This window comes from Capra hircus, chromosome 29 (genome assembly GCF_001704415.2).
Source record: "Capra hircus breed San Clemente chromosome 29, ASM170441v1, whole genome shotgun sequence".
NCBI lineage: Eukaryota > Metazoa > Chordata > Mammalia > Artiodactyla > Bovidae > Capra > Capra hircus.
The window spans coordinates 42,683,255-42,709,992 of record NC_030836.1 but is presented as its reverse complement, the minus strand read 5'-3'; the positions used below and the strand labels follow the sequence as shown (position 1 = coordinate 42,709,992).

The following is a 26,738-nucleotide window of genomic DNA, read 5'->3' as shown; positions in this document are numbered from 1 at the left end:
ACTGTCCTCTGCCTTCCAGCGTGATGCTGCCCACCCTGACCAGGACTGGTAAGCAGGGCCTGGCCCTTTGTGTGGCTGCCCACTAACCTCATGCCCACTAACACCCGCTCACCCCCACGCAGGGAAGGAAGCCAGGGAGGCAGCCTGGGAGGCCGGGGCAGCCCATGGGCCACTGCTCTGACCTCTCGTCTTTGCCTGCAGACTCCCCTGGGCCTGCCGGACCACGCTCCCAGCTCTAAGTCTCCAAAGCCTGCAGTGGGGCCTGGCGGGGCCACCCTATTCTTTCCCTACACCCCCCGCCCCGTCAGGAGCCTAATAAAGACTACTGCTGCAGCTCCGACTGTCCCAGCTCTGCTGGGGGTGAGGGAGGGAGCCCAGGTGCGAACAGCCGCTTTGGCATCAGGGGCTGGCGAGAGCTCTCGGTGAACCAGGCAGGGGGAGGCACGAGGTTGACAGCAGAGGTGGGCAGCAGCGCGTCACGTTTATTGAGGGCCTGCCCCCAAGAAGCTCACAGCCTGGGGGCTGAGACCCGACATGTGCCGGGGAGGGGGCGGGGGTGAGAAACGAGGTGAAGGCAGGAAGGAAGGTAGTGCAGCAATGGGGTGCAAAGCAGGCACAGGCAGGGGGCCGAGGGGAGCAGAGCGGGAGGACGGGGGCCTGGAGCGCCCCGCTCCACCGGAGGCTGGGCCTGGGGACGGGACCACGCACAGGCTGGGGGACTGCCCCTCCCCCGCCTGGCTGGCACTGGCTGGGGCGCCCTGGGGCCCCCCCGCACCTCCGCCTGCCCTGAGCCAGGCTGCAGCACCACGTGGTCCCTCTCCACCCAGGACTCCACCACGCAGAGCCCTGACCGAAGGCAAGTGGCGGGGGCTCCGGCCAGGACAGCAGGGTGGGGGCAGGGCCCAGGAGGGAGCAGCTAAAGCCCTGGCCAGCTAAACAGGGAAGGGATGGCGGCCTGAAGGAAAGGAAGCAGAACCCCCATAACCAGGAAGGGTCCCCGAGAGGCCCAGACCCCTCAAAACTGCTCCTGGCGGGGAGGTTTGGGGGTGGACAGGTGAAAGGCCGAAAGGAACCCACCTGAGGGGAAGGGGGCAGCCAGACACAGAGCAGCCAGGTGGGCAGCAGCCGAGCAGGGACACGCACACACGCGGCTCACCACCAGCGTCCCCTTTAATAAAACACGGGAGGTCGTGTGACAGGGAAGGGGTGGGGGAGTGAAGTATGACCATTTACAACCACAAGAAAACCTCTGTACACGTCTAGCGCCTGGCGGAGGGGCGGGCGGTGCGGCAGCGGCCGGCGGCCCTATTTGTAGAGAATGTCGTAGTGTCCGGGCCGGTAGAGCAGGTAGACCTTGGGCTCGGAGCCCTCGGGGAAGACGTGGGGGTTGGTGGTGCCGCCCTCGCCGCGGTCCATGTACTCCACCTGGATGGAGACGCTGAGCGCCTGGGCCAGCGCGATGATGTGGATGTGGTCGCTCTCCTTGCACATGGGCTCCACCTCCTGCGGCACAGCGCGGCTCAGGGGGCGCTCGGGGCCCCCACCACCTGGGCCCTCCCCGGGGCTCGAGGGAAAAGGGCCCACAGCTGAGGAGCGGGGAGGGGCAGCACCTGCTGGCAGAACTCCTTGACGGTCCGCCCGCCCTCGATGAAGTGCTCGAAAAACTTGCTCTCGCGCTGCAGGTAGCCCGAGGTGAGCAGCCGCAGGTAGACCACCAGGTAGTCCGAGGTGCTCTGGTCGTTAAAAGAGGCCAGCAGGTCGGCCACGGGGGTCCGCTTCTCCACCTGCTCGATCAGGTCCATGAACTGCACCCGAGGGGGACACAGGGCGAGACAGGGGAGACAGGTCATCCCTGCCACCGCCAGGCCACCACCCGCCACCCTGGCCGACCCCGCGGCAGGGCAGCTGGCCTCACCGTGTTGTGGAAATCCTCAATTGTGAACTCAGTGAAGCCCTGGGACACCAGGTCCTCTTTGCTCTTGGCAGACACAGCCTTGAACCTGTGGACGGGTGGGAAAGAGGGCGCCACGGGCTCCTAGGCCGGCAGACCCGGCCCAGCAGGGCCCAGGCCATCACTGGGCCTCAAGGGGAACCGCACCTCCCAGCCACCAACAGGGAGGAGGGAGCCCACGCGCCCTTCACGGAACCTCCCCCGAGCGCCTCCTCACCGCTGCAATTCCTTGCTGTCGTCCAGCAACGCCTCCAAGTGGGAGAATCCGAAAGCACGATAGAAGCAGTTTCCATCAGGCCTGGTCTTGCGGATGTATGAGTACTTTTTGTGGAGGTCCTGCGGAGAGGCAGCCCCCACCCCACCACGTGCCCATCAACATCCGGCGGAAACCAGGGCAGGCCCAGGAAATGCCCCCAACAGAGGTCACACCACAACAGCCTCCTGCCATCCTTGGCTGCTGACTCTGATAACGGGGGTCACTTGGCAACCCGCTGCTGGGAGCCCCAGAGCCTCAGGAACATGAATTATAGACACACTGGTTGCATCGGTCACCAACCAAAGTGGTCATCAGCCACTAGGCATGCCATGCTGCTGGGCCTAAAGGGCTGTTGTTTCATAAAACCAGGCAACTGAATGGGTCCTTGACGGAAGCAGCTTTTCCAGTGAATAGCCTTTCAAACTCTGAGAGATCCAGGGCAAACAAGTGAGTGTACATGGCGCAGCGCCGCGCTGGGGGCCCCCACTGCACAGTCCTGGGGTGGGAAACAGCCCCCCTCACCTCCATCTAACCCCTGCCCTGCCCGCTCACAGGTACTGGTTCACTCTTTCCCAGTTTCCTCCCCAGCTCAATGGAGTTCCTCCTGTCTGTTCAATCTCCCCTCAGGAGTCGGGGGTCTGGCCCTTGGTGCTGTCCGGCAACCTGGCCTCACTCCCCGGGCCTGAGCACCCTCCCCTTCCTCCTGACGCCTATTTCATGCCTTCTCCCCATACGTTAAGCCCCCAGCCAGTCATCTTCCCGATGACCGTGCTTCCTGAGGACTTACACTAAGAAGCTGTCATCCCCACGGCACCCTGCCCCCCCAGGGCCTCACTCTCCATCCCTGGAAGGTCCGAGGCTGCTCCCAGAGCCGTGTTCCCTTGGACTCAGGACACTGTTCCTGAAGCCTGCGCCCCCGCTCCCCATCATCAGCTTCTCTCTCCAGACCCACTGGCCCCGCCGCCTACAGACAGATGCTCTGCTCCCCATGAACTCCCTTGCTGCCACCGCCCCGCCCCTCTGCTCTCCCGCAGGGCAGCACTGCTCCTGACGCGGCCTGTGCCACTGTCTCCGTTTCCTTTCTGCCGGGAACGCAAGCCCGGCCGGCTTCTTCTCTAGTGGTCACAGATGCCCTCCTAAGTCCAAGGGTCAGACCCACTCCCGCCAGACCGTTGCCGAGCAGCGTCCCCCTGCACCACAGGTGTGGTGACGCAAACCCCCTTCTTCGCTCCTCTCCATGCCCTCACCGCTGCCCCTCCTCACCTACCCGTAGTGGTCACGGCCGCCACCCAACCACACACCCCTCCTTCAAGACCCATGTGTCACCTGCCAGAAGACAGTCTCGCCAGGGACCATCCACAGTCCCTGCTGCGTGAACAGCACAAGCTGTTCAGGCCTGGGGCAGCCCGGCATCAGCTGTCTCCTGACCTCCTGGGATTTAAACGTAATTCTTCATCCGCCCACGTCTTCCCCCTCCACTCAACTGCCTGGGCTGCACCGCCTCTGAACTGCCCAGCCAACAGGCGGCTTCTGACCTCTGGCCTTCCCTGCCTTTCCTCAGCTCCCCACCTTTCAGCTGCAACCCTCCCAGCCGTGCAGACTCCGCCCTCAATGCCCCCAGCTACCCAGGGCAGACCCTGCCACTCTGCCTGCGTCCGTCTCTCCTCACGTGGGCTGTGCCGCTGCCCCGTCCAGCTCCATCTAGGGCCGGTTTCATCGCAAAGGCTTCCACACAGTCTCCCTGCCCGCACCTCACTCACTGCCCAGTCTCTCCCCACCACGGCACCAGCAACCACAGAAACCCAGTAAACGCGGCTCCCTCCGAATCCCTTCTCGGCTCCAAGCCCGGCGTCTCCCATCCACTCTGCTCCCGCCACGCCGGCCGCCCCCCGGCTCTGCCCGGATGGCCCCCCCGCCTTGCTCACTGGCCTCTTTCAGTTCATCAGACACCACCCTGGGTCAACCTGCAAATCCCCGCCCCCCATCTCCTCAGCCAGCTTCACTTTTGACTTTTCTCCACAGCACTCACCACCTCTGCCATACGTGTGAGTTGCCTTAATGGCTGTCTTTCCACTCTGAACCGCCATGGTGACTTGGCAGCTGTGGTCCTCACTATCTCCAGAGCCTAAAACTGCCTGGCCCCCAGTGTGTGCTCGTAAGTGTCAAAATGGGACAAAATGTGTACAAAGAGCCCAAATCCCTGCCGCGACCAGAACTGTTCTGAGCACTTACCCTGTGCCAGGCCCATTATCCTCCCACGTGTTCCCCAGAGGCCCACTTCACAGAGGAGCCAGGGCACACAGGAGCCAGGGCCCTGCTGTCTGCGCTTGGGCTCCTCCCAGGGAGCTAAGAGGGGCTCAGGCCCAGCCCCGGTGGGGTGTCGGGTGCCGGGGCAGGCCTCCTGTCCAGACAGCACACAGCTGACACTTGACCATCTGCCGACTGACTCGAGAAGAACCCAAGAGGCGTGGCCTGTCCACTTTCCCGGGGTGGCCCTGTGTGACAGGCAGGCCTGAGCCCCGCCAGCCCACCACACGGAGAAGAGGAGGGACCCACCGCCTCCCAGGCGCTGGGCTCCACACCTGGCCACCGTCCTCTCCTGCAAGCCTCACGCCCACCCCACGAGACAGGTCTCCCCACGCAGAGCTGGCAGACCAACAGAGGCCCCAAGAAGGCCAGTGTGCTGCCCAAGGTCACAGTGGGGGGAAGCCGGGACTCCACATCAGGTCTGTCAGGCCCCAGAGCCAGGGCCTTCTTCTCTCCAGAGGCCTCCAGGGTAAACCGTGAGCACCCTGAGCAGGGGCAGAGGGGCCCACAGGCCACACGCAGCGGGCTCTGGCCTGCACATGCGCTGTCTGGCCCACTTTAAATGTCAATCAGCTGCCAACTCTCAAGAGTCTGGAGATTTTACAACAAAATGATTTCTGGCTGGTCTCGGAAGCACTGATGGAGTGACAGGCACGGATGCTCCTATTCGCCCCATGAGGCTCCACCACCTGCTACTGGCGGAGCCGGGCTGCAGTGCCACTGTTCACCGCCTGACCTGGCCACCTCCAGTCACCTGGGTTACCTGCCTCGCCCCTCAAATGGCTAACCCCAAAGGCCAATCTTGCAGGTGGAAGATTCTAAGCAGCTCTGATTTTGGGGGCGAGCGGGGAGGAGTAGCATTTACTAAACCCTCAGGCTGTGCCCCAGAGAAGGCACTGGCACCTTAATCCAGTACTCTTGCCTGGAAAATCCCATGGAAGGAGGAACCTGGTAGGCTGCAGTCCATGGGGTCGCTAAGAGTCAGGCACCACTGAGCGACTTCTCTTTCACTTTTCACTTTCATGCATTGGAGAAGGAAATGGCAACCAACTCCAGTGTTCTTGCCTAGAGAATCCCAGGGACGGTGGAGCCTGGTGGGCTGCCATCTATGGGGTCGCAAAGAGTCGGACACAACTGAAGTAACTTAGCAGCAGCAGCGGTAGGCTGTGCCCAGGAGACGCTGTGTACACACACGGTCACATTTCAAACCCCCAGCTCAGAGAGAAGGAAGTGAGTGGTTAAGGGACTTACCTCAGTTTCTAAGAGAGGCAGCAGGGCCTTACACGAAGATCCAGGGGCCCCTCTCCCCAGTGCTGCCTGCCTCTCCACGGAAGCAGGGGGCAAGACTGTCTCCGCTGGCACCCTCCCCCGCTAGCCAGCCCCCGCCCACCAGCCCCACCATGAACACTGAGACCACCAGCTCCCCACAGCCAGCACCAGGCCCCCGAGGCATCGTCTCCTGCAACCTCACAAGCACCCTTGCTTTCATCACCCCGATTTCACAGCTGAGGTCTCCACAGCTCTGAGACATCGAAGGAGCTGCTGAGGATACAGCTGCCATGTGGCAGCGTCAGGATCTGAATCAAAGTCTTTTTGGTTCCAGACTCTGCCAACCTGTGAACCAGTGACCAGAGGGCTCCCCAACCATCCACCCCTCTGAGGCCAGGCCCAGCCAAGCAGGTATAAAATGGCCAGGCTCCTGCCCCTACCCGAGGGCTCTCCCTGTCCCCTTGGCCAGGCTCCCACCTTGATCTTCTGTTGATAGATGTTGTCATCCTCAGCATATTCTTTGTATAGGACAGAGAGCTCCAGCCGCTCCGAGACCAGTGGGTTCTGCACAGCAATCTGTGGGGTGGGGAATCCATTACACTCTGACAGGCAAATGGAGTGACCCACACCTGTCAGCCCGAACATCTAGCTGAGAGTGGCTGGGCCAGTCACCCAGCGGCACATGGACCACACATTCCCCCCCAAAGGCATCTAGTATCAGCTCAGCCTGGGGAGGAGGGAACTTCCACAGTAAAGACAAACGGTAGGCCTCAGTCCAACCAATGTATCCCCAAAGTAAGGCCACTGGCCACAGCCACTCACCTCTTGCTGAATTCGGTCCTGCTGAGCCATGATGGCTTCATCGTAAGCAAGACAGTTAACACCTGGAAAAAGGAAGAAGGCCAAGGATTACAGTGGGCCCTGGCTCTCCCCACTCCAGGAAGCTGGGCCGAGGACAAGAACGGGCCAGGAGAGCAGATGTGCAATCTGGAAGCATGCGTCATGCCCTGCTCCACCCTAACTGTGGGATCTTGGCAAAGTCCTTCCATTTCCTGGGCATGAGCTATCTCATCTTTAAAGGGAGGAGGCCAGGGACTTCCCTGGAGGTCCAGTGGCTAAGGCCCCTTCCTTAGGGAGGGAAGGGGCGGCCCATCATGGCCCCCGGGGGCCGATCTTACACTGAGTTTGATCCCTGGTCTGGGAACTAGATCCCACATGCCATAACTGAGACCTGGCACAGCCAAATAAGTATAAATAAATGGTGGAAAATAAAGTAAGCAGGCCAAGGTGATCGCCCCCCAGGGTACACTCTTCCAGCTCGAACAAGCCCTCTCCCCCTGCTCTCTAACATCACTTCCGAGCAGCCTGGAAGGCCCCTGAGCCAGGTCTATTGAGGAAAGACAGATGAGGAAGCAGACCATCTTCGGCTAGATGAGCGCTTTGCTTTACTCAGTCACACCATTCCTCCACCTGCCATCCTGGGTATTCGTAGTGGTGCCCATTTACAAAGAACAAAAACGCAGACAGGTGAAATCACCTGCCCGAAGTCACGACGAGGAAGACCTGTGGTCAAACCCAGGTTTGTCTAATTGCAAAGCCTGGGCTCTTTGCCACAATAACTCCCCTGGCACCTCACTGCAGAGGCTCATCATCAGCTGTGAACAGAGACAGATAGCACCACCTTCCTCCCTTCACTGTGATGCCCTGAGGAGGTGGTACCTTAAGAGGTGTAGTTCAATACTCATCACTGAGTTGGGCGGGTCCACCCTGTGGGCCCCATGCCAAGCAGCCACTGGTGAGGAGCCAGGAGACCTGAATCCTGGCTCTGGTTCTTTCTTAACTTACAGGATCCTAAACCAGTCCCTTGGGGGGCGGGGGTGGGGGGGGGTGGGGGAGGAGGGTCTAGGTCCCCAAAAGCTGTTTTTCAGTGTGCGGTTAGAGAGGGAGCTGTGTGCTAAATGACTTTTAAGGCCAATCCTTTTGATCTTGAGCAGCCCGGGGCCTCAGCTGGGCTTCCACCCACCCCCGACACTGCACTGCAACTGGGCCATCCCTCCCAACCCTAGTGACCTCCTCAGTCCCCAGTGTCTAACTCAGGGGTGAAAAGAAGAGGGTGGGACCGTTTTGAGAGGTCCAACTCTTCAGGGGTCTAAGGAAACTATGCCGAGACAGGAAGCAAGGGGCTGCGAGGCTAGGAGAGGGGACTCTACCGGAAACGAAGGGCGCTGCCCTCCTGGGCACACACCTACGGCCGCTCACAACCCCGGGCGGCCCGCAGCATCCCCAGCGGCCCGCCCAGTCCTTTGTGCTCCGCAGCCCGGGGTAATTCGACGCCCTCCCGGGCTCGGGCCGCTCTGGAGGAGGCGGACTAGACGGGGCCGGACTAGGCCTGGGCCTGACTGCCAGGTCCCGGGCGGGAGAGCCGGGGACCCGGGAGCCGGACGCCCAGCGGGGACGGGGCTGGGCGGGGGGTGGGGGGGCGGAGCGGCCTAGGCCCCGCCCCAGGAGCTCGCGACAAGGAAGAGTCGCGGGCCGCAGCCCGGCCCGCTTTCTCTGCCGCCGCCCGCCCGGCCAGGGGTCGCGGCGGCGGCTCCTTCCATTGTGAGGGGGAGGGGAGGCGGCGGAGGCGGGGGAAGGGGCCCTCCGCTCGCTTCGCCGCCAGCCGCCCCAGCCCTGGTTTCCTCGGGAACCGGCCATCCGGCATCGCCCCCGCTAGCCCAGGTCGGGCGGCTCTCCCCTGGTCGGTACCTTCGGAGTCGCTGCCAAGCGGCTCCTGCTTCTGCTGCTGAGGTTCCTCCGCCGCCATCTTTAAACAGCGCCGCACTGCCGACCGCTTCCGGGTTACTAGTCGGCCTCCCCCCGGAAGACAGCCCCTCCTCGAGGCCCCTCCTTGGTAACGCCCCTAGCAACGGGATCCCCTCGGGCGTAGTCACCCGAGGGGCTCACAGTCTCGTTCGGCAGCGACGGAAGCCGGGGAAGTGAAGGCAATCCCCGCCCGCCCTCCTCCCGCACACTTGCTCGGTTCCATCTTCCCAGGCTCCCAATGTGCCAGGTGGTGATAAGAGCTTCCTGGGGCCACTTGAGTTTTCTTTTCACTTGAGTTTGAAACGCGGATTGTATTATTGAGATAAGCAGGAAAATGAAATTCAAATCACGGAAGGCAATTCCCGCTGCGGGCTCCAGAACTCAAGACAGGCGAATGCAATGAGGATCACTTGGCCGAGGAGACCGGGAATTCTGCTAATATCCGAGCTCTGGGAATTCACCGCCCCCCTCCACCGAGTCTCGGTTCCGAGCGGGCTTTGGTGTCCTGCTTCTGACCGAGAGACCACGTCCCTCGGGGTCGACCTAACTTTGGACTCTCTGCCCTTGTGGTTATGAGAAAATCAGGATTTTTTTTTTTTAAGATAGAAGTTGACAACAATGAAAAACAGATTCCTGGTTCCCAAGGGTTGAGTCGGGGGCAGGAGGGAAGTGGATGTGGTTATAAAAATGAAACAGAAGTATCCTTGTGGAGACAGAAGTGCTCTTTATCTTGAATATATATGGAGATCCTGGAATATGCTGTACTGTAGCTTCAAACGCAAGATGTTACCAGTGGGGGAAAGTGGGTAAAGGATACCCAGGATCTTTCTGTGTACTCTGTTAAAATCACCTGTGAATTATCTAAAACTAAAACTTAAAAAGTGTCAAGGCCTTGGATGCTGAAGACGCAGTTATTTGGAGAAGTCACCTTCAGGGGTACTGTTTTCTTGCCTTTCTCTATGGAGGGCCTTTTTCATGATATGACAGTGGTCTCTTAGCACTTGAGGAGGCCGTGTCTGAGCCCCAATCATCCCTCCGTTCATGATAATACAGGTGCAGAATAGGATGAATATCTTCATGAGCTACATCCAGTCCTGGAGTAGGGACAGTTGGTGCCTGGGCTCACCACACTGCCCACAGTGGCGCTCTCACAGCAACGCTACACATGCCAAGTCTGTGCCCCAGCAACATGGCAAATTACTATTTCCTAGGTCACCAATCCTTGTGTTTGCTTCGAAATTCAAGGAAGCAAAGGGGCTACCCATTTGGATCCCATTCCTACCAAACGGGGCTTCTCGGGCGACACTAGTGGAAAAGAACCCGCCTGAAATGCAGGAGATTGTAGGAGGTGCAGGTTCAATCCCTGGGTGGGGAAGATCCGCTGGAGGAGGAAATAGCAACCCACTCCAGTATCCCTGCCTGGAGATTCCCATGGACAGAGGAGCCTGGCAGGCTATCTATCGCGCATAGTCGCAGAGTCAGGCATGACTAAAGCCACTTAGCGCAACACACACCCAGAGTACACAAGCTGTTCATTCCTTTTCCCAGTTTTGCCAGTGCAACCTGGAACTGCCAGGTGGAGCTTCAGTTAGTAGCTTGTGCATGCCGTGTTCAGCCGTGGCCGACTTTGCGACCCTGTGGACTGTATCTCGCTGGGCTCCTCTGTCCATGGGATTCTTCAGTCTAGGATACCGGAGTGGGTTGCCATTTTCTCCTCCAGGGGATCTTCCCGGCTCAGCGATCAAACGCGGGCCTCCTGCATCTTCTCCCTTGGCAGGTGGATTCTTTGCTGCTGAGCAACCTGGGAAGCCCTCAGTCAGTAGCACTGGTATTACCAAACGAGGAGCAGTCGATGACAAAAGCATGATTTCTATTTTGGCTTTACAAAATCCTGAAAATAGCTGTAAGACAACTCCACCTTTACCTCCTTACTTTGACTAAGGGAGTCTGGTGGATGGGGAGCACGCAAAGGGGAGCTGGATTGGGATTCGTGTGGGGACAGAGAATACAGTTGCTCTGGAGGGCGAGAAGGAATCCGTCTGTGGTCCAGTGCTGGACTGCGGCCATGCTGCCAACGCCAAGTAAATGCCTCCCTCAACACAAGGGTCTGGGGCTGAAAGAACGGATCTCCACCCTCAATGGATGCAGGGTGTGTAGTTGAGGGGCTCTCCTGCCTGCTGCCCACCCTCCCCCTCTTGTCAGGCCGGGGGAAGCTTTGGCTCTTAATCCAGTCTCAGGATGGTCAACTCTTGCCCTGCTCTTTTCCATGTCAATTTGGTGATAACTAACTATTCTCTTACCCTCATTCCATCTTTCTTGATACTTTTTACCATTTTCGAGTTTTGGTTCTCCATCCTGAAGAACCTAAAACCCAATAGCATATTTGCCAGGAATCACCAGCTCCAGATGTTCACCTCTGCCTTTCAATCTGCAAACCCAGAAATGAATGGTCACACACTGCTGGTCCCGCTTCCCGAGGCCTATCACGGAACAGGCAGCACTGCTGCTTGGGGTCAGGCTGCTGTTGGAAAGTCACAAAGGTGATGGGCAGGAGCCTAGGACTTTATGTTCCACAGACCCAACCTGGCACAGATGCCTCTTCACAGGCTCGAGATGTGTCCAGGCGAGGTATCCAGGACCATAGCATTCTCTCCACTGGAATAAGAGACCCCATGCAGAACCCAGGACTCTGTGACCTCAGCCAGAGACGAAGAGTTTTAGGACAGTACAGAGGCCCTAGAGAGCCACATGGCTTCCAGGCCCGCCCAGCTTCTCAGGGAAGGGGGCCAGGCAACAGGACGTGGCACAAGCCGTGGGAAAGCCGCAATCCTCACAGAGGGATCGTGGGTAGGAGAAAGCCTCAAGGTGGGCGGGAGACGAGGCCCCGGCGATCCTTTCCAAGATAGGCTTAGGAGTTAGGCAGCTGCCCGGGTGGGAAGAGTAGGGGCATGCCCAGCCTGGAAATGGACCTCTGGAGATGCCACTGCGGGAATATACAGCCATGCACAGGCAGCCGGCTCCAAAATTATGGTCTAGCGAGGCTTTGATGGCGCAGCCAGGCTGATGAGGCTGAGCGGGGGCTGCCGGGTAAGTTGTTACCCGTCTGCAGGGTTCACACCACCTAAGGCAGAAAGTGAGCAGAGGCAGAGGCTGCGTAGAGAGACCCCCCACCCCCACCCGGACTCGCACCACCCATCGGACTCGCACCACCCGTGCTTGTTCGGACGCCTGTCTCCCGCAGATGTCTCACACTGAGATTCGCCTCAAGTCTGCAGAGGATCCAGCCGCCCAGGACCAGGACTCACAGCTCCTTACTGCGGTTGTAAACTAGTCACCAGTTAGTGGTTTAGAACAACGCAAATGGTTAGTTCTGCAGTGTGAGAGGTCAGAGGTCTGGTGAGGGTTTCATCACACTGAAATCAAGGTTATCTGTAGGCTCTGTTCCCATCCAGGGTTCTGAGGGAGAGTCTGCTTCCCACTCGCGCAGGCTGTTAGGATTCAGTGCCTTGCAGCTCTGGGTCTGAGGTCCTGTGTCCCTGCTGGCTGTAAACTGAGAACTCTTCCCAGCTTCTAGAGGCCACTGTGTTCCTTGGAACACAGCCCACCTTCTCCATCTTCAAAGCCCCAAGGCAGGCAGAGTCCGCAGGGGCATCTCTGCCTGTCCACCTGAAGGACCCGTGTGACTACACTCAGCCTACGGGTTAATCCCCCACATCAGCATGTCTGATTTTTATCACACTTTTTTCATTACGGTAACATAGTCACAAGGGTGCAGGGATTAGGGCACGGACATTTTGGGGAGGACACTTTCCTTCCTGCCACAACACCACCTTCACTTTAAGAGTCATGAAAACTGAGACCCAGAGAGGCTTGACTTGGCCAAGGTCAAGTGGTAAACGGCCAAGCCAGGCCTCAGACCCAGGCCTCCTGACTCCTGGTCCACTGTGCTTGATGTTATGTTCTCTGCCATGACTGCACCCTTCCCTCCACAACCCCCCACCTGCTCCGTGCACACCACGACACAGACCCCCACCCGGACCCAGGATCCGACAGAGATCTATAGACACAGAAAATGCTGTTTGGGGGCACAGGGAGCCTTGCTTTTGCTACATAGACTGGCCCCTGGGCCTCTGACTTGGTTAGCAGTGAAAAGGACACAGAACGGTGACCAGGTTTAAGGCCCAGGGGCTACACTGAGGACAAGGGGAAGATGGGGTCCGAGCATGACAGCTCACGTCCTAAACCCTCCCATCCACTCCCAAGTCCATGACCCTGCCCACTCAGCTCACTGCTGCGCCCAGCAGGCGCAGGAGCACAAGGGCGGCAAGGACTGTTGGGCTTCCTAAGGGCTTTCTCAGACAAGGGTCCTGAAGATCCGGCCTGTAACCACTGGCTTCCCTTCAGTCCGAGGAGCGGTTCAAGATGCACAGCTTTGGGCCTTAGCCCTCCTGGGCCACGGGGACCACTGTGTCCCTTCGGGATCCAGCGGCACAAAAACGAGGGACACTGAAATCAACTGCTTGGCAGGGCAGTGGAGCACCACAGAAAGCCAAGGCTCCCAGCCTAACCTGTGCCCACAGCAACCAGGCATCACTGGACACCGCGCAAGGCCAGGAAGACTAAGTAAGGGAGGGTGAGCAGGGCCTCCCTGCAGCTCCTGTCAACATAAATCAGGAAACGAGCCCTGAGAAGGGGCTGGCGAGATGCCTGTTCCGACACCCAGGGCCTAAAGCACCCACGGCCCCTCCGCTTTCACCTGGCATCTCTGCCCACCATCTAGCAGCTCCACAAGAGACACTGAGCCTGTGTCTGCTCAGAAATCATTCATGCCACCCCAGCAAAGAGAAGAACTAAAGGGGTGGACCCAGCGGGTCACAGCCTTCCTTTCAGAAACTGGCCGGCAGAGTTCCAGCTCAGTGGGGCATGCTTCACGCACCTGTCCCAGCTAAGGAGATGCCCCCAGGAAGAATCATGGAGGAAGGACCCTGGGAACGGATGGAGGAGCAGCAAATTCTCCAAGTCAAGGAGGGGAGGGTACATGGAGGCAGGCAGGGAGAACGAGGAAGCTGGTCAGTGCATAAGCATTTACAGACATGGGGCTAAAAGGGGCCCCAGGGTGACCTAACAATGCAAGATACTGTAACCTGGCCCAGCAGCACCCAGGAAGGGCAACGAGCACCTGGGAAACGGCCAGAACCCAGGGACGGAGGACAGCTAGCCCACCGAGAAGGGGCTTCCAGCCACAGAGCTGGCCCTGCTGGGAGAGACATTGAGACAGTCTTGGACTTGGCACAACCAAGGGAGCTAGAGGGGGAGCGAGAAAGTCTGCCAGACCACAACGGGGTGTGTCTTCCACGGAGGCCAGCAAACCTTTAAAGAAAGGAAAGCACCACTCTCAGGCATGGAGGAGTAAGGCTGAGCACACGTGACCTACCGAAGCGCAATGGGCCAGCAGAGCTGTGCAGCCTCTTCTCCACACCCATCCTCAACTCAAGGACTGAGGCAGGAGCCCAGGCTGAAGGCATGGCGACTTTCTGAAGCGGCGTTTATTAATAATTTTGTTATTTTTTGGCCACACCGTGCAGCTTGCGGATCTTAGTTCCCCACCAAGGGGTCGAACCCCCACCCCCACCCGCTGTGAAAGCGCAGCGTCCTACTGGACCCTACTGGACCACCAGGGGATTCCCCTTGAAGCACGCTTTAAACAGACTTTATTGTTACAGGGGAGGCCCTACTGAGCAGGGCCTTCTTCAGATACATGTGGTCCCAGGATGTCACCGTGGAGAAATCAAGACGTCGTGACTGCAGAAGAGGTCACTGTAACAGAAGGACATGGTCCAGGGGAGGCCGGCCAGGAACGCAGCAGACGTGATCAGGACAGGCCGGGGCGGTCAGGTCTCGGGGTGAGGGAGAGGACAGCTCCCATCACTCCCGCTTCTTGTAGCTGTCCAGGTGTGACAGGACCCAGCCGGAAGGCAGGAGGAAACACAGGAAGCAGGAGGTGAGCCCAATGGCGATATCCTACACAAAGCACAAGAAAAAAGAAACCCCCAGAGTAAGGTTTCCCTTAAGTTCCTCAGAGCCCGAGCAATCTTCCCAGACAGCAGAGAACTCGCTCCAGGAATCGAGATTCAGGCTCCAGGGGAGGGCCACTCTAGGTCTTAAGGTAAAGGATCAGATATGGCTGCAGGGGTCAGCCCAGGTTACAAAGCGAAGGGAGAGGGACAAGGATCTAATCTTGCTTCGAAGCTGGCCTGTTTCACACCAGGAACTTTGCACAGACCAATAACTCCAAAATACACCTCTCCTTCCTTGTCTTAAAAACCTCTCCCTACCCAACTTTTGGGGCTAGAGCTAAGACTTTTTACAGCCACTTGCATATCCCCCAAAGCAGTTAAGGAAGGCACGACTTGGAGTCATACTTCGTTCAAATTCCTTCTGTGCCACTGGAGGTGACTTTTGACAAGTCAATTGTTGTTGTTGTTCAGGAACCAAGTGGTGTCCGACTCTTTGCGACCCCATGGACAGCAGCCCGCCAGGCTTCCCTCACCATCCCCTGGACTTTGCCCAAATTCATGTCCACTGAATTGGTGTACACTGCTCCTAAATTTCAGCTCTCTCAGCCAGGAAATGGAGATAACGGCCCTCTCTGGAGGTGACTGGGAGGGCTGAAGGAGACCAGCGCAGCAGTCTTAGCACAGTGCCTCGCACACAGCAAGCACTCGACTGCAGTTACAGTCACTATTTCCTCCACCGCTGCAGCGCTCTCTGGGCTCTTCGCCTAAATGGAAGCCCACTAACCTGGATTCTGAACACTCGCATTCAAGGCAGAGAACTGCCACTGAGGCAAACGCAGAAAAGAGCCAAACAGGTGCAAGTCATTAAGGGTTAAACTCTCCCACGTTTCTCGGAATTACTAAAGCCTGCTGGGGTCCTCTTCCCCACCCCCAAATATTACTAACAACGACAGTGCTGACAGCCCGCAGACATCTCCCAATGAGCTGATGTGTAAATAAGCTCAGAGCGCTCGGGGCTGGGGGTGCTAAGGAAGCTTGCATAGCAAGGAAGCGACAGGGCAGCACTGACGTGGTCTGACCTGAGACCCTGGGGCAGACTGTCGCTCCCCAGACGCCCAGCCCAGCCCAGCTGCTCCCCTTTACGCTGTGAGCCGCGAGGTGCAGCGCACCAGACTCGGCAGGCCCCCAACCTGCCGCGGGGCCCTCAGTCCCGCCTGCAGCATCTCCCATGCCCTTCCCGGCCCGCTCACCATGGTCCCGAGCTGCTCCCGCGGCGGCTTGGAATGTATCTGGGCACGCGGCACCGGGAGCCGCCGGGCAGGGCCTGTCAGGCCTCTCAACAGCAGCGGAGTTAGCACAGACATGACGGCACGGAGTAGACTGCAGGTAACGCGCAGCTGGAGTCCAAGGTCGCGAAGTCAAAATGGCGGCCCTGGCCGGAAGTTCCGGAGTGGTAGGGGCTTGGGAAAACAGCGACCCGGAAGTCCCTGGGAAGTGACGTAAGGAAACACCGCCCACCGCCCCTGTCAGTTTTTGGCGCCTTCCTCGAAACAGCCAATCGACGCCATCCTACCGCCGGTGGGCGGGGCACAGAGGGGCGTTGCTTTCGGATATGCCCCGCCTCCAAGGCAGCCAATCTTTGTTGAGTAACAACTGTAGCTACCCAATCACATAAGCCAGAAACCTGGGCGGCATTCTTGACTCCTCCCTCCATTCATACTTAAGTCTCTGTTTAGAAATCCCCTGCCCCCGCCAGGACTCTGACCGCCTGGCACTAACCGGAGCAGAGCCTGTATCTGGTTCACTACTGTCTTTGGCCACCTCATGCGAAGAGTTGACTCATTGGAAAAGACTCTGATGCTCGGAGGGATTGGGGGCAGGAGGAGAAGGGGACGACAGAGGATGAGATGGATGGATGGCATCACCGACTCGATGGACATGAGTTTGAGTGAACCCCGGGAGTTGGTGATGGACAGGGAGGCCTGGCGTGCTGCAATTCATGGAGTCGCAAAGAGTGGGACACGACTGAGCGACTGAACTGAACTGAACTGGTCTCCAAAGAGCTACTAACCTCCTAAATGAACTCTTACAGTTTTCCTGTCCAATTCCAGTTTCCATGCAGTAGCAGCCAAGAGCTTCCTCCCTTCTCTTTAAATATAAATCTAACCAAGCCATTTGTTACCTAGTCGCTAAGTTGTGTACCACTCTTTTGCGACCCCATGGACTGTTATCTGCTAGACTCCTCTGTCCATGGAATTTTCCAGGCAAGAATACTGGAGTAAGTTGCCATTTTCTTCTCCAGGGGATCTTCCCAACCCAGGGATCAAACCTGCATCTCCCGCATTGCATTGCATTGCAGGCTGATTCTTTACCACTGATCCACCACCAGGGAAGTCCTTAACCAAGTCATACGTGTGCATGCTCGTTGCTTAGTCGTTTTGGACTCTGTGACCCTATGGATTGTAGCCTGCAAAGCTCCTCTGTCCATGAGATTCTCCAAGCAAGGTTACTAGAGTGGGTTGCCATTTCCTTCTCCAGGGGATCTTCCCAACCCAGGGATCAAACCCACATCTCTGTGTATCCTACATTGCCAGGCATATTCTTTACCTCCAAGCCACCTGGGAAGCCCTCCTAACCAAGACATAACACCTACTTTAAAATCTTTGTGGCTCCTCATTGTATACTAAACAAAGTCTCAATTTCTGGATGTTACTTTCCACCCTCATCTGGAAGTATTCCTCACCCTTCTCCTTGCTCTCTGGCCCTCCCACCCAAAGCATTTTGCTTCTTTGTATCTTAGGTTCTAATGAACACTTTTTCAACACTTAACCTAACTAGCCTTCCTTTTTCACCACTCCAACTTCTACTTCTGAAACAGGAGGGAAGGTGGCAGGGCACGACCTTTAAAAAATGACATAGCCAGAGGACATGAGACAACCGTTAGAACCAAATGGGTTCCAATATTGTGGACAAGTCAACTTCCACTAGACTTTGGGTATATGCTCATTGTAACACATCAGCAAGCTAAATGGCACAACCACAGGTGCCATGACCGTTTCAAGAACGTGAACGTGAAGTCGCTCAGTTGTGTCCGACTCTTCGCGACCCATGGACTGTAGCCTACCAGGCTCCTCTGTCCATGGGATTTTCCAGGCAAGAGTACTGGAGTGGATTGCCATTTCCTTCTCCAAGGGATCTTCCCAACCCAGGGATCGAGCCTGGGTCTCCCACATCGTAGACAGACGCTTTACCATCTGAGCCACTAGGGAAGTCCCTATGAAGGTCAAAAAGCAGGTGTTAGTCCACTTTCTGGAAATCCCCACCCTTTCCCCAAGAGACACAGGTTTGATCCCTGGGTCAGGAAGATGCCCTGGAGGAGAAAATGGCAACCCACTGCAGTATTCTTGCCGGGAAAATTCCATGGACAAGAGGAACCTGGCAGGCTATATATAGTCCATGGGGTTGTAAAGAGTCAGACACAACTGAGCACCCACATACATCCCCAAAATAGCTGGAATACTCCTCCCATTCATTAGCCTGTGAAATTACCCACTCCTATAATACGACAATCGCATACCCTGGGGTCACCCTCTCCTTCTGAGATGGCCCACAGTTTGTTTATGGAGTGTTTTTCTCTCTAAATAAATGTACTTCTTACCTATCACTTTGTCTCTCACTTAATTCGTTCTGTGATGAGACACCAAGAACCTGAGCTTCATTAAGCCCCGAAACCTGGTGTGTGATCTTAGTTACAAGATCATGGACTCAAGTCCCAGCCTGCATTTTGGCTGAGCTGGAGTCCCAACATGTGAGTTCAAGTCCCAATCTGGTGGGAGTCCCAGTTCACACAGTTTCACTTCCAGGCCTCCACCTATGGACACAGCTTACTTTATTCAACAAATGTTTGCCAGCCCCTACTGTGTTTCAGGAACTGTTCTAGACACACAGCGAACAAAGTGAACAAGGACTCCCTTATCACAGAGCCGACATTCCGGAGGCAGACAAAAGACAAACACTTGATGAGAAGTTACTGAGAGTGCCGTGATGTGGTAGGAAGTGACAGGTGACCCTGCCGCAGGAAGCCTTCCCTGGCCACCCCAGGCTGATGCCACGTCTGTGCCCAGCAGCCCCGTGACAGTACCACCCACAGGAGCGGTCTTCGTCTCTAGGGTGGGGGCCATCCGAGAGCAGAGCCTGTCTGGTTCACTACTGTCTCCAAAGGGCTTGGCACACACTTAGAGAATATTTATGAATTGCAATAGACTGAACAGAGGAGAACAGGAAAGAGGGTAAGGGGCTAGTCACTGAGTTGGGCCTTAACTGTATAATCTCATTCCACCTTGACAAAAATGTCGCAACGGAGGTGCTATTATTATTTCAAATGTTTTACAAGTGAGAAAATAAGCCTGAAGAATTGGGTGACCTGCTCAAATTCATAGGGCTCCAAGGCTGCCCAGCCAGGATTCCAGGGCGGGTCTCTCCATTTCAAAACCCATGCTTTTAAACCCATGAAAGCTGCTGTAAAAAAGAATTTCTAGAAGTCCCAGTTTTGATATCGGGGTCAATGGCATCAAAGATAGCAGGATGGGGATGAAGTGAGGTGGCAAGAGGCCAGGAAAACACAGGCTTTGTAGGAGAAGCCTCAGCCCCATGTGAGCAGGGAGGGGTGCTCACAGAAAGGTGGGTTGGACCCAGAATGCCCCAGAGGGTAGGCTGTGCCTGAGCCTTTTCTGGAGACGTGGGCTCCCCGACCCTGAGCTCTCCAGGGCCCTTCTCTGCCCCTCCTCTCCCCCACCCTACTCATGGGTATTGTTAATGTCCAGCAGTCTCAGTCCAGCCTCCCCCCAGCTACCAGGCCCCATGCCCTTGTTCTGGCCTGCAACCTGGCAAACAGCCCAGGACACATGCTTCTAAGCACTTCCCCCACCACATCCCAAGGGACACAGCCTAAGAACACAGAGCTGGGAGGCCCAGGCCCCAGCTGCCTGCCCCTGGGAGGATGAAGGGACAGGGACCTCCCTGCGGCCCTACGGGGCTTTGTCAGCCCTTTGTCCAGTGAACAAAGCAATAACATCCAGATTAGAGCACGGCCAGGCAAGAGGCCTGGAGAGGCTTTGGGAAGGGACGGACTTTCCTGTGGTCCCGTGGGTTACTCCCTTGAGGAATCTCATGTTCCCCTCCTCCACTGGCAGCTAGAGGGAAAGAGTGAACGTTTGTCAAGCAGGCACCTCTGTGCTCTGTTCCAGGGCTTTCCTCATGGACCCTGTGATGTGACTTCTTTCAGAACCTCCATCAGAGAGAGGGAAAGAGTCTGGGAGAGGTAAGTAAGGCAGCTGAGTCACCATCCACAGTGATTTTAGAGCCCAAGAAAATAAAGTCTGTCTTTATTTCCATTGTTTCCCCATCTATTTGCTATGAAGTGATGGGACCAGATGCCATGATCTTAGTTTTCTGAATGTTGAGTTTTAAGCCAGCTTTTTCACTCTCCCCTTTCATTTTCATCAAGAGGCTCTTTAGTTCCTCTTCACTTTCTGCCATAAGATGTCAGCTGCATATCTGAGGTTATTGATATTTCTCTCAGCAATCTTGATTCCAGGGTGTGCTTCATCCAGCCCGGCATTTTGCATGATGTACGCTGCATGTAAATTAAATAAGCAGGGTGACAATATACAGCCCTGATGTACTCCTTTCCCAATTTGGAACCAGTCTGTTGTTCCACATCCAGTTCTGTTACTTCTTGACCTGCATACAGATTTCTCAGGAGGCAGGTAAGGTGGCCTGGTATTCCCATCTCTTTAAGAATTTTCCACATTTGTTGTAATCCACACAGTCAAAGGCTTTAGTGTAGTCAATGAAGCAGATGTCTTTCTGGAATTCTCTTGCTTTTTCTATGATCCAATGGATGTTGGCAATTTGATCTCTGGTTCCTTTGCCTTTTCTAAATCCAGCTTGAACATCTGGAAGTTCATGGTTCGTGTACTGTTGAAGCCTGGCTTGGAGAATTTTGAGCATTACTTTGCTAGCATTTGAAATGAGTGCGATTGTGCAATAGTTTGAGCATTCTTTGGCATTGCTTTTCTTTGGGATTGGGATGAAAACTGACCTTTCCCAGTCCTGTAGCCACTGCTGAGTTTTCCAAATTTGCTGGTATATTGTGGTGCAGCACTTTGACAGCATCATCTTTTAGGATTTGAAATAGCTCAGCTGTTACACGTCAGCAACCCACTCCAGTATTCTTGCCTGAAGAATCCCCAAGGACAGAGATGCTTGGTGGGTTACAGTTCATGGGGGTTGCAGACTCAGACACAACTGAGCAACTAAGCACGCTATAGCACAAGCTGATACTGATATTAGGTTACAATACCTGTTATGCTTCCGTTTTTAAAAGTTTTAAAACAAATAAGAAGCAAAGAAAACATAAAGTGTGATAGGGGCTTGCTTTTCTAAAACAAAGGGAAAAATCCCTAGAGTTAGGAATATGCATAGGTAAAAGTCTGTTTGGACACACAATTGTGAATAGTGGTTCACACTAGTTCATGCAAGGGTTGAACAGTGGTTCAACACTCTAGATAGTGGGAAATGGTCCTTTTCTGCTGCAATCTTTTTTCAAGATTGCACGTTGGGCACTTTTCTTTTCGGCAGCATGTGGTATCTTAGTTCCCAGGTCAGGATCGAGCCTGCAGCCCCCGCAGTGGAGGCTCTTGGTAGTCCTGTGGTGCTTCTTTTGCCAGTAGAATAAGCAAGCATGGAGAGGGGGCTCCCTGGCCCAGTGAGGGAAGTTTGCCTGTGAGTGACAGACTCTCTGGGAGGCACGGATCTCCTCTGACACCCTGGCAACTACCGTGCTGCCTGCACAGACAGGGCTCATTCCCAGGACTTCCCACTCTGCTCAGATTGCTAGGAATCTCTCCCGCATTGCAACGAGACCGAGAGATCCTAGCCTGAGTCCTGGCTCTGATCCATGGGTCCAAGCTGTCCCTCCACCCCACCCGCTCCCCTGATTGGAGCAGTAAGAATAGATCCCAAGCCTTAGGGGCAGGTGGAAGAGCTGGTCCCTTCTCCTGAGACGTGTCCCCATCTGGGCCCCCAGTCCTGATGGTCATGTATGGGCTGGGAAGATCCCAGATGCCCCATCCCAGGGCTGACTCCAGACCCTACTGGCCATACTCAAGTTAGAGACACACTGAGTGACCTCATCCCAGGCCTGGCCCCTGTCCATTAAAGGCTCTGGCCCAACAACTGCTCTCTCTAGTAGAGCTGCGAGTCCTGGGGAGGAGGTCAGGCCTCAGCCCTGTGGGGCAGCAGGCATAAATCCCTCAGCCGCCTGCCCCCCAAATATGCACAGCTCCAGCCACCCCACTGACCTGAACTCCCCTCCTGGCACATCAAGTGAGGGCTGCCCTCTGAGCACCAGGGGTAGAGGGTAAAGGGACCCCCACCCCAGGGCTCTAGCTGAGGTCAGCGGTGGCCTCTCTACAGGCCTGTGGGGACTGTCTCCCTAGGGTGGGGGTAGCAGCAGGAGGCCTTTGTAGAGCTCAGGAAGGGCCCACTGTCCAAAGGAGGAGGGTCTGAGGAGAGGGTGGGCATTTAATTTTTATAATAATTCAGCAAGGAATGCGTGTCTACTTCTTTGCTGAGAAAGCAGGCACAGAGAGGTGAGGTAACTTGCAGGCTCACAGAGCCCATGGGCAGGATTCTCAGAGGTCTTCTAGCCGCCCTGTCTCTCCGCTCCCACCAGACAGTATGCGCCCGGAGTCAGAGGAGCTGTCACACCTGCTTTATGTGCCAAGGGACACCCAGCACTCAGCGAACAGCAGGTACTCACTTCACACCTGCTGAATGAATCCTCCAAGACTCAAATCCAGGTCTGAACCCCAAAGTCCATGCTCCCTCCACTACGTCACTGCAATGTATAGGATGCCTGTTGCTACAAAGGGTGATCTAAGTGCTGCTTCCACAGGCAGTTGTCGACTCCTCCCCTCGCTATTACTATCAAAGTGGTATCTCAGTGACTGCCGGTCCTAACAGTAGTTCTATGACTGCCAGGGGTCACACAGAGAAATTAAAAATGGGGGTTTTCAGGCAAAAAAGGGTAGAAAGGACTCAGCTGTAAAACGAATGAATACCATTCGCAACATGGGTGCAACTCTAGACCATCGTACTAGCGAAGTAAGTTAGAGCGAGAATGGCAAATACCGTACAATATCACTTCTACGTGGAATCTAAAACACCGTGACACCGTGAACCTGTCCACAAAACAGAAACAGACTCACAGACACGGACACTGGTGGCTGTCAAGAGGGAGGGGATGGGCTTGGAGTCCGGGGTGGGTAGATGCCAATCACTGCATCTAGAATGGATAACCAGCAAGGTCCAGGGAACTAGACTCAACATCCTGTGATAAACCACGATGGGAGAGACTATGAAAACGAACGTAGGGTGTATAAACTGAGTCACTCCGCTGTGCAGCAGAGGTTGGCACAACACTGTAGAGCAACTATACTTCAATTTTTTAAAAAAAGTTCTAATTAAAAAAAAAGGTGGTGGGGAAGGGGTAGGAGGAGCCAGCTCTGGTCAGGGTTGCCCTCAACAAGGAACAAGGAGCCCCCCGGGCGGGGGTGGGACAGGGTACCGAAAGGGCATCTGCTCTTCCTGGGGCACAGCTGTCACTGGGCGCCAGACATCCAGGGCCAGGCCAGGACACAGCTGTCAGGGGCGGAGCAACACGGGGGCGGGGCAGGGGCGCTCCCCTCCCCAGGGAGACACGGCTGTCCTGGCCCAGGCTCCTTGCAGCTGGCTGCACAGGTACAGCTGCCAAGACAAAAGGAGGCTGTGGGCTGGGTGGGGGGGCCACCCACAGTCAGCGGCCAAGAGTGAGTGATGAGCCAGCTGGTGTGTGGCAATGGTTCTGGCTTGGCGAAGGTCCCCCACACCTGTGCAGGCACGGCAGTCAGGTCATCAAGTCTGTCTGCCACCGCCCCTGCCCTGTGGTACAGATGGGTAAACTGATACCCCAGGGAGTAGGGCCACTGGGCTAGAGGCACCCCCGGCAAACACACCCAAGGCCTCCTTCCCCAGCTCCCTAGGACATCATGATGGACTCATATGTGGGCAAGAAGCCTGGAGCAAGCACAGCATCCTTTCATTCAAGCACCCCACGGAGCGCAACACCCCCACCTTGGACAACAGGGAGATGTGTGTGCCACAGCCTCCACAGCAAGCCGCATGTGGCCTGGGTGGAGCACCAGGCACTGCTCACCAATGTATGTGTGTGCCTCTAAGTATACACACATGGGCTGTGCTGCCGTGCACGCTCAGCTGTGTCTGACTCTTTGCGATCCCAGAAACTATGGCCCACCTGACTCCCCTGTCCATGAGATTTTCCAGGCAAGAATACTGGAGGCCCCACTCAACTCGAAGGTCAACAGCAAGCTGAGGACCGCCCAGGTCATATACAAGACACTGAACCTTCTGTCATGTAGGGGGCATCCGAGCCCTTGCTGAGGCTATGCCTCTGGCCACACCCATGGGGACCCCCAGGCTCACCCCTGCCACGTGGCAACCCTGCATCTAGACCTCTCTGCCTGGACTTACTACTCCAAACCCTGGGCCTTCTCTCCTTCTCCAGACAGCTGACCTCTGACCTGCAGCCCTGGGCAAGTCCCCGAGTCTTTTCCTTGTTCTCCACACCCCATCTCACAGCCAGACCCCCAAAGACCCTGAGGCCCTGCACGAGAGCCCCCATCCCTGACACCCGCCCCCTCTGCTGTCATGTTCCCCACCCCTCCCGCTCCTTGGAGCCAACATTCAGAACATGGGCTGCCCTGGGAGTACAAGCCACTTCCTGGCGCCTCCTCCCCAGCTGTCTGAAGCCACTGTGCAACCCACCCCCAGGCTCACACTGGGTCCCAGGGATGGCAGCACCCACAACGTACCCACCTGAGGGCTATGTACTGCCCCTCGAAACCCAGCGCCTGGGCCAGGAGGGCTGGGACCCTACTGATACCCTCATGAAGATCCTTGCTGAGTGCAGCTACTGTTTCATCACCACTGGTGGGGGGTGGGGTGGTTGAGCCCCCCTCCCCACCCCACCCCTCACAACAGCACTCTCCTATGTCAGGCCAGGACCACCCTGCAGCACAGAACCCTGGTGTGGAGGAGGGCAGGCCGCACCCGTGGCAGCTGCAGCCACCCCCAGGTCAGCTGTCAGGCCTCAGCTCACGGCTGCAGCCCCAACCTCGTTCTGCTAGCAGCTCCAAGTCCTCTCACCTGGTCCCTTTGTAGGATCTCTTCTCTCCAAACTTGGGGTGTCCGACCCTGTGCACAGGGCAGCCCTTCTCCTGCCAACCTGTAGCAGACATTCGGCTTCTCAGGGCAGGGAGCCCCACAGCCCCAAGTGATGGTGTTCAGGGTTCACTTTGTCCACCATGGCACAGGCAGGAGCCGGGCGATGCAGAAATGCGGATGCCCCACAAGAGGGCCCCCACGGGTGCTATGCCCCCACCCTGGGCAGAGGGTCTGGGTTGGAGGGGGCTAACCTGGGCCATGGATTTTGGAGCCCGGGCTCTGGCAGGAGATCACTCAGGGAACATTGAGGGAAACCTGGGGTCTGTGACCCTGGACTCTGAGCATGAGATGACTACGGCTGCTTCCCCTCCTCTGGAAGGCAGGTCATCACTGTTGGCCTTGTCCCTATCCTAAGGCCCTCCTCCAGCCCTCCACTGGGGGTGATCCTGCCCCCGTAGGGCAGACATGCCTTGATACTGAACTTCTCAGCTCCAGTCCCCATCTTTCTAGGCAGCTCCCTGCATGGGACAAAAGGCAGGCCTCCCTCAGGAGACAGCGGCCCTACTGGCCAGGACCTGTAGGTGTCGGCTTTGCCAGACAGGGAGTCCACCAGGGCCAAGACAACCCACAACTCCATCGTGAAGCGTGACGTGCACACCCACAAGGATCTGCATGCCCACAGCATCTTGTCTGGGAGCACGGCCATGGACCAAGGCACACAGATACAGACTCTGCTGGGCCCTCAGCACTGTGAAGACCAAGGGTGAGTGGCTGCTGGCATCCCGCGGGATCACCAGATGCGTTTCCTTCCCACTGTAGCCAAGCAACAGTGCGAGGGCATCGGGCTGTCCAGTCTCCGAGGTGCCTCGGCAGCATCTTCCCAATCGCCCTAGACCCTTGACCTCATGAGAAACAACCTGTTAATACTTTTGAAGAGGGAAAAGCAGAAAAAACTAGAATAAACCTGCCTGTGTTTGAAGCAGCCACTTTCAAAGCCTGGTGGTAGAAACCATCGGTGACCAGGTTTCACACACTGGGGAAACTTTCAGACCAGCTCAGGCTCTGCCTGAAATTGAGGACCTCTCATCCTGCAACTGCACCTCTTGCTCTATCTGCTCACTGAAGTGGTGGCGGTGAGGGGGGATGGGCGCTCCAGCCGGTACCACTTGGAATGATGAAGTCTGAGCTGCAGATGGAGGTAGGGGTGGGGGCAGCTGCCTCAGAGGACCAAAGAGGAAGTCCTGTTACCTAGGAAAGTGGTGTGGAGGGCAGACGGGGCAAGTGGCAGCAAAGGGAGGCCCCTCCAATCCTTCTAGATCTGGGCATTTACTCTGCAGCAAGGGTACAGTGACTCCAAGGAATTCCTGCCTGGGATTACAACAGCCTTCAAGGAACAAGGGCTTCCCCTGTGGCTCAGCTGGTAAAAAAAACCCACCTGCAATGCAGGAGACCTGGGTTTGATCCCTGGGTTGGAAGATCCCCTGGAGAAGGCAAAGGTTACCCACTCCAGCATTCTGGCCTGGAGAATTCCATGGACTGTATAGCCCATGGGGTCGCTGAGTCGGCCATGATTGAGTGACTTTCACTTTCAAGGAACAAAGAACTTGGGGGTAGGGCGTGGGGTTGTGGAGGCAGAATTCCATCTCATGAGAAGGCTGCCGAGTGATGCTCCAGCATTTAAAATGCTCTCCTTCCCCAAGGGCTAGGATGCCTTCCTTCATGCCTCCAGGGTAAGGGAGCTGCACCCACCATCCCCAGCTGTGCCCCCACCCACAGGGCTGAGGCCCTAACATGGGGCATCTATGAGACAGCTGTTGACTCTGCTCCTTTCCTCAGATCGCTGTCC

General features: G+C 56.6%; 3 protein-coding genes across 3 annotated transcripts in view; 1 reads left to right on the top strand and 2 right to left on the bottom strand.

Moving 5' to 3' along the window:
- The window catches only part of MACROD1 (MACRO domain containing 1), a 194,768-nt gene extending 194,431 nt beyond the window's left edge, over positions 1 to 337 (top strand). The window contains exons 10-11 of the mRNA XM_018042913.1: positions 20 to 48; positions 202 to 337. Coding sequence (XP_017898402.1) covers positions 20 to 24 — 5 coding nt within the window. The 3' untranslated portion in view covers positions 25 to 48; positions 202 to 337. The remainder of the gene's footprint in view (positions 1 to 19; positions 49 to 201) is intronic.
- On the bottom strand, positions 463 to 8,641 carry OTUB1 (OTU deubiquitinase, ubiquitin aldehyde binding 1). The gene is made up of 7 exons (XM_005699842.3): positions 8,532 to 8,641; positions 6,606 to 6,667; positions 6,261 to 6,359; positions 2,169 to 2,287; positions 1,916 to 2,000; positions 1,611 to 1,805; positions 463 to 1,503 (listed from the first exon to the last, which is right to left on the bottom strand). Exons 1-7 carry the CDS (start codon positions 8,587 to 8,589, stop codon positions 1,306 to 1,308), a joined length of 816 nt encoding a protein of 271 aa, XP_005699899.1. The 5' UTR covers positions 8,590 to 8,641; the 3' UTR covers positions 463 to 1,305.
- LOC102188021 (cytochrome c oxidase subunit 8A, mitochondrial) lies at positions 14,117 to 16,060 on the bottom strand. The gene is made up of 2 exons (XM_018043314.1): positions 15,856 to 16,060; positions 14,117 to 14,609 (listed from the first exon to the last, which is right to left on the bottom strand). Exons 1-2 carry the CDS (start codon positions 15,967 to 15,969, stop codon positions 14,514 to 14,516), a joined length of 210 nt encoding a protein of 69 aa, XP_017898803.1. The 5' UTR covers positions 15,970 to 16,060; the 3' UTR covers positions 14,117 to 14,513.

Coding starts and splice junctions, on each gene's coding strand:
- OTUB1 (XM_005699842.3), bottom strand. CDS start 8,589: ATGGCGGCGGAGGAACCTCAGCAGCAGAAGCAGGAGCCGCTTGGCAGC. Junction 2,001..2,168: donor GACAGCAAGGAATTGCAGCG/GTGAGGAGGCGC, acceptor ACCCGTCCACAG/GTTCAAGGCTGTGTCTGCCA. Junction 1,504..1,610: donor TCAAGGAGTTCTGCCAGCAG/GTGCTGCCCCTC, acceptor GCTGTGCCGCAG/GAGGTGGAGCCCATGTGCAA.
- LOC102188021 (XM_018043314.1), bottom strand. CDS start 15,969: ATGTCTGTGCTAACTCCGCTGCTGTTGAGAGGCCTGACAGGCCCTGCC. Junction 14,610..15,855: donor GGGAGCAGCTCGGGACCATG/GTGAGCGGGCCG, acceptor TGCTTTGTGTAG/GATATCGCCATTGGGCTCAC.